Source organism: Marmota marmota, unplaced genomic scaffold (genome assembly GCF_001458135.2).
Source record: "Marmota marmota marmota unplaced genomic scaffold, marMar, whole genome shotgun sequence".
Lineage (NCBI taxonomy): Eukaryota > Metazoa > Chordata > Mammalia > Rodentia > Sciuridae > Marmota > Marmota marmota.
This window is the reverse complement of record NW_026000026.1, coordinates 70,637,141-70,643,390: the sequence shown is the minus strand read 5'-3', so window position 1 is coordinate 70,643,390 and position 6,250 is coordinate 70,637,141. Positions and strand designations below refer to the sequence as shown.

General features: G+C 42.2%; 1 protein-coding gene across 8 annotated transcripts in view; it reads right to left on the bottom strand.

The window, feature by feature from the left end:
* The window catches only part of Matr3 (matrin 3), a 34,871-nt gene extending 29,710 nt beyond the window's left edge, over positions 1 to 5,161 (bottom strand). For 2 of the 8 annotated variants that reach the window (XM_015484674.2, XM_015484689.2), the window contains exon 1: positions 4,996 to 5,151. Coding sequence is in view for 2 of the 8 variants with exons in the window: in XM_015484702.2 (XP_015340188.1) it covers positions 4,765 to 4,812 (48 nt within the window). In the remaining 6 variants the exon portion in view is untranslated. Of the gene's footprint in view, positions 1 to 4,764 lie in introns of all 8 variants that reach the window. The other 6 variants (XM_048811632.1, XM_015484684.2, XM_048811634.1 and 3 more) reach the window with 6 other exon arrangements.
* Positions 5,162 to 6,250: the final 1,089 nt, after the last annotated feature.

Genomic DNA, 6,250 nt, shown 5'->3' with positions numbered 1-6,250 from the left:
CTTAAATACAGACCTCCCAAAAGAAGAATAACAACAGCAACATGTCAAGAACAGTCATGTGTGAACCATCAGCAAACTAATCTAAGTTTCAAAAAATAGTATGTTCAAAGGCCCATTCACCAACCTAAGAATAACAAGAAATCTAGAACTAATAAATACAAAAGTACTTTCTTTTTTTTTTTTTTAATATTTATTTTTTAGGGCTGGGGATGTGGCTCAAGCGGTAGCGCACTCGCCTGGCATGCGTGCGGCCCGGGTTCGATCCTCAGCACCACATACAGACAAAGATGTTGTGTCCGCCGAAAAATAAATATTAAAAAGAATTCTCTTTAAAAAAAAAATTATTTTTTAGGTGTAGATGGACACAACACAAAACCTTTATTTTTATGTGGTGCTGAGGATAGAAACCCTGGGCGAGGAGGGCTCTACCGCTGAGCCACCATCCCAGCCTCATACTTCTTTTTTTTAATTAAAAAAAATTTTTTTTCAGTTGTAGATGACACAATACCTTTATTTTATTTGTTTTTATGTGGTGCCGGGGATCAAACCCAGTGCCTCACTCATGCTAGGCAAGCATTGTACCACTGAGCCACAACCCCAGCACCTCTAAGATACTTCTTGAGTTAGGTGTCCAAACACTTGACTTTTAACTTTTCATATATGGTATAGATTCCTTTCTTACTGTACCAAAGAGGGGGCGGGGTGACTAATGTACTCATAAGTAGGAAAAAAAAAACACACAGATTAATTTGAAAAGTTATGAGTCCCTACGTAATGAAAACAACAATGATACTTCAAATCAAAGATCCTATTTAAACCCTAGCATCAACTAGATGATTACATTCTTCTATATCTGCTACATATTACTGCAGTCACACTAAGACACCTAGCACAGGTATTTTTTTTTTCCCTCTTTGCTCTTATCCAACAACAGTAGCTAGAAAAAACTACCTCCCCGCATAAGTACACTGTTTTCCTGTTAGCCTGTTACTGCTTGAAAATGCTACCAATAGCCTCAGTTTAGTAGAACCGTAGAGAATACCAAATAGGCCATTTAAAAAAGCTTGTCAAAAAAATATTTTATAACCATCTTTTAATTTTGGAATGGCTTCAAAAACTTTTTATACTCCTCTTAAAGGTGTTGTTTTGTTTAAGTTATAAACAGTCTTGAGCCTTATCTATACTGAGGACATTAGGGCTTGGCATGCAAATAAAAACTACCAAAGCTATATTACATCACAGGCACTCTGCACTCCAGTCATAGACCTGCTACAATAATAAACTACACTCAGCCCAAGACAGTATAGCACTTTATCATATAAAGTCTAGGTTTACAATAGAAATGAACTGAATAAATTAAAACCCAAGATTATACTCAATTTTTAGAATCATGTTTAAAAACTCCTTAAAGGCAATGTATCTAAAATTTTATCAATCCACAGGCTTGTTCTCTCTGTATTACTTTTAATTAGCCACTAAAATTTTCTACATATAAACTATTTCACCAAGAATTTTAGAACCCTTGACCATAATGTTCCAATGAGGAAAGCCTACTACATACCTAAGAATAATCAACTGCAGCACTTTATTTCCTACAGTGTTAGTCTTGGAATTAAAAAGTATATTACATATATATATATATATATACACACACACACAAAAAAAAATAAAACTACACACCACCAACAAACCTAGTACAGTCTATCCCGGATGTTAAGCCAGCCACCCATTTTTTAACCTAGACAGTTCTATGTAATTCTAACTATAGATGACATTAAGAACAAAGAAAAAAATATTCTTGGCTAAGAAAACCTAAGAAACCATTATTCAATTTTTTAAATATTTTTTAGTTGTACATAATACCTTTATTTTGTTTATTTGTTTTTATGTGGTGCATGCTGAGGATCGAACCCAGGGCCTCAGACGTGCTGGGCAAGCACTCTACCGCTGAGCCACAACCCCAGCCCCCATTATTCAATTTTTGATCTTAACACAACAAGTACTATTTTTATACTCTGATCTTTAGGCTTCAACAAGGTAGTTCACTTTTTTTTTAATGGATACAATACCTTTATATTGTTTTTATTTTTATGTGGTGCCAGAGATCAAACCCAGTGCCTCCTGTGTGCTAGGCAAGAGCTCTGCCACTGAGGCACAGCCAGGGCCTGCTAGTTCACTTTTAAAAATTCACAAAATGCTAAATAAAAAACAGATTTTGATCTGTTAAGCACTACTAGCATTTATTAAAAAAAAATAAAATCCCTATTTTTTCTCATTATTAAGTAAATGTAATTTCTTGGGAGATTTCAATAAGACAGGAACAGTGGCACAAATCTGTAATCCCAGCTACTTGGGAGGCTAAAACAAGAGGATCACAAGTTGGAGCTCAAATTAGGGAGACCCTGTCTTAAAATAAAAAGGGGAGGCTGGGGTTGTGGCTCAGAGGTAGAGTGCTCCCCTGGCACACGCAAGGCCCTGGGTTCAATCCTCAGCACCACATATAAATAAGTAAAATAAAGATATTGTGTCCAACTGCAACTAAAAAATAAATAAAAATTTTAAAAAGGATGAGATTATAGCTCAATAGTAAGAGAGGGCTTGCCTAGCCTGCATGAGGCCCCAGGTTTACATCCCCAGTACCACCAAAACAATATATAAACATATATCTAAATAACCAAATTTGAAACCAGCAGTTTTATGATTTCCTTTCCAGTTAAAACTGTATATATAGCATCATCATTTTCTCATTTCTCTCCTCTTAAAACACCGTTTTAAGTGGCTCTATAGAATTCCATTTCCACAAGAAAATTAGCAGATCCCTCAAAGCTGAATCTTTTAGATTTTAAGTAGCAACTTATTTTTAACTTTCCCTTCCTTCCTTGGGATGGAAGCCAGGGCCTCCCTTCTGCTAGACAAGCACTCATCGCTAAGCTACACCTCCAGCCTAAATCTTGCAGACTTTTAGCATGTTTAATAACTACATTAACACTTATGGACACCAATCTTTGACACACTGTTTCCTTAGGATAAATTCCTGTGTACAGCTTTTCTATTTTAAGCCTATTTATTAAATCCCCTGAATTAAGGGCCAAAGGCTTGTAGTCCACACTGACAGCACTTGCACAGATAAACTATAAAACCTCTAGAATTCAATCTTCTCTTCTACCAAATTAGGGATGTGAACTATGATACTTTTCTGGTGAATCTTTTCCAACTCCCCTCCCCCCAAATACAACACTGGGAATTGAACTCAAGAAGAAACACATGCTAGGCAAATGCTCTATCACTACTAGGTTATGTCTCTTATGTTCCTTCTGATACAGGGTCTCCCTAAATTGCACAGCCTTGCCTCGAACTCGCGATCCTCCTGCCTCAGCCTTCCGGAGTAGCCAAGATTATAAACGTGCGCCATCGCGCCATGCTCTTTTTCAAATCTTATATAACCAAACACAAGAAATCTTCATGTAGTATTTCGATGGCCTTTAATTTCGAGCATGCAAAAACATTCCATTTAAGAGCAAAAATCAATGTCAGATCTTTTTTGGAACAACAACAAAAAAAAATGCCTCCACTACTCTTCTTGATGTCCAAATACCAAAATTATGTCGATAGACTGCGTAGATAGTCTACTAACAAGCCGTTAGTAAAATAATGAGCTTTTAAAGGGAAATTTTATTTTGGAATAAATACAGCCTAAAGTATCTTTGCCCTCATAAGATATGCTTAATTACTTACTTTAAAACCTTTACCAAAGCTTTAATACACAAAACAAAAATTCCATGAATATTACCTACGAAACCAACGATTCACATTATTCCAGCACACAAGACTAGAAATTTCAGAACCATCTCCATAACCGTTCTGGAAATATCTGGCTGAAAAACTGTAACTGATCCAATAGGAATATTCCACAGAAGAGGCCGTTCCACAAGATAGAATCACAGGGCAGTGTAAACACCTAGGGGATATTCATCTACGACAAACGTAGAACACAGAACACGGCACAGCGCTAGCAATGGAAAGAACAACAATGCGGCGTGTACACCACGGTACTCCAAACCCTTTGTCTGGAAACCGGAAGGTCCCACAACACGCCATCCTCTCCAGAGGAACCTGGTCTAACAGTATTTTAAATTAAAAGGGATGTGAGGTGACTGACTAAATAAGAGCAAATCGGCTGCCTCGCAGGGTACTGCAGAAGGCTTTATGCACGACGCAATACGAAAAACAAGCGTTAACGTTTTATTTTTCGGCCATTTTTACACGATGGGGTGGGGGTGGGGAGGAATTGTTCTAGATGTCTGGCAAAAATCGCGCGCGTGTGTGGGCGGGGGACAAGGGAGTTTTAGGGGACGCTAAGCAGCGATGCGCGAGGAACGGCGCGACACCGGGAAAATTAAGAAACGCTTAAAACAGCTAAGCCTTTCATAGTCTACGAAGTCCTCCATTTTGGGACACATTTACCGAGGAAAAAAAAAAGGCAAACACATCATTTGGGGCTGGCGCTACCCAAGGACTTTGCTATCTTAACTCTACTCCCCAAACGGCAGGCCCCCAATGGACAGTCGGTCCCTCAGGCCTTAAACGCTCCTCCCTCATCATCAGCGCGGCGGCCCGCGTGTAACGGGCTAGTCGTCCCGCCCCCGCCCACAGACAAACGAGGAAGCGGAAAGCTCGGCCGAATAGCAGACCTCGGGACCCCCGAATCTCCCGCTGCACCCCAAAACCCTGGCTGAACGCGTGTCTCCCTCTGGGACCGCTCACCTCCGACGCCCGAGGAGACTGGTTGCGCCGCCACTGCGCTCCTAACATGGCGGCCGCCGATCAGGCGGCTCACATACGCAGCGCGGAGGGAGGCAGAGCCGGCGAGCGGGAGCGAGCAAGAAAGGCGCGCCGCCGGCTCCCCACGGCCCTAGTCGCCGTCGCTGCCCCCTCCCGACGGACGCGAAGAGCCCCGGGCCACCCCACCCCGACTCTTACCCGCTTCACGCCTACCTTAGGGAAAGGGAGAGGGAAAAGGAGAGGTACCTCTCTCCCAGCGAGCGGGACGCGGAGGCTCCCACAATCCCCCGCAGCAACGGCGCTGGTAAGAGGTGGCGGCAGTGACTGCAGCCCAAGAACTAACCCACTCTCGCGAGAGAGCTCGTTCCCACCGCCTCGGGTCCCGATTAGGCGCGCGCTAAGCCCCTCCCCCTTTCCGGCGCGCGCATCCCGCTCGCGCCTTCAGCTGCGGTGGTTGTTTCTTAATCCCCGAGTCCAACTGTCCCTGTTCAGCTGAGGCGGGAAATGGAGGAAAAACTACGGTTTACGAGTTCGAGTCCCATTATCAAAAAAATTCTTTTTTAAATCGAATCCATAAATAGCACCGTGTAGAATTTAAGTAGAGGGCTGGGTTTGTAGTTCAGTGGCAGAGACCTTGCTTAGCACGTGCGAGGCAATGTGTTCGATCCTCAACACCACATAAAAATAAAAAGGTATTGTGTCTATCTACAACTAAAAAAATATTAAAAACTTTAAGTACGGTATCCGTTAGTAGCGATTCGCAGGAGTCCCTACCTTAAACCTATCTTCGGTCTTCCAATTACCTGGCGAGAAATGGAATGGAGGGAAACGCTAGAAAATGGCACCACAGAGGAGAACCGGAACCGATACCTACAATTTGCTTCTTTTTTTTTTTTTTTNTTCAATTTCTTTCTTTCTTTCTTTCTTTTTTTTTTTTTTTTTGGCAGTGGGTGGGTACCGGGGACCGAACTCACTAAGTCACATCCCTAGCCCTATTTTGTGCTTTATTTAGAGACAGGGTCTCCCTGAGTTGCTTAGCGCCTTGCCTTTACAAATGCTGGCTTTGAACTCGGAGAGCCTCCTGTCTCAGCCTCCCAAGCCTTTGGAATTACAGGCGTGCGCCCCCGCTCACGGAAATTTGGTTTTTAACCTCAACAAATACCACGCCAAAGGGTCAGTGGGTGGGAGACAAGCCCTTTCTCTCAAAGACCGCCATCGTTGGGGTTGGGGATGTGGCTCAAGCGGTAGCGTGCTCGCCTGGCATGCGTGCGGCCCGGGTTCGATCCTCAGCACCACATACCAACAAAGTTGTTGTGTCTGCCGATAACTAAAAAAATAAATAAATATTTAAAAAAAAAAAAAAAAAGACCGCCATCGCCATTTGGGGAACTTGATTGAATGCCAAACAGCGTTGGGGCTGAGATCCTGATTCCAAATCCCTGCCTAAGATTTGAGATCTGGTTCTCAG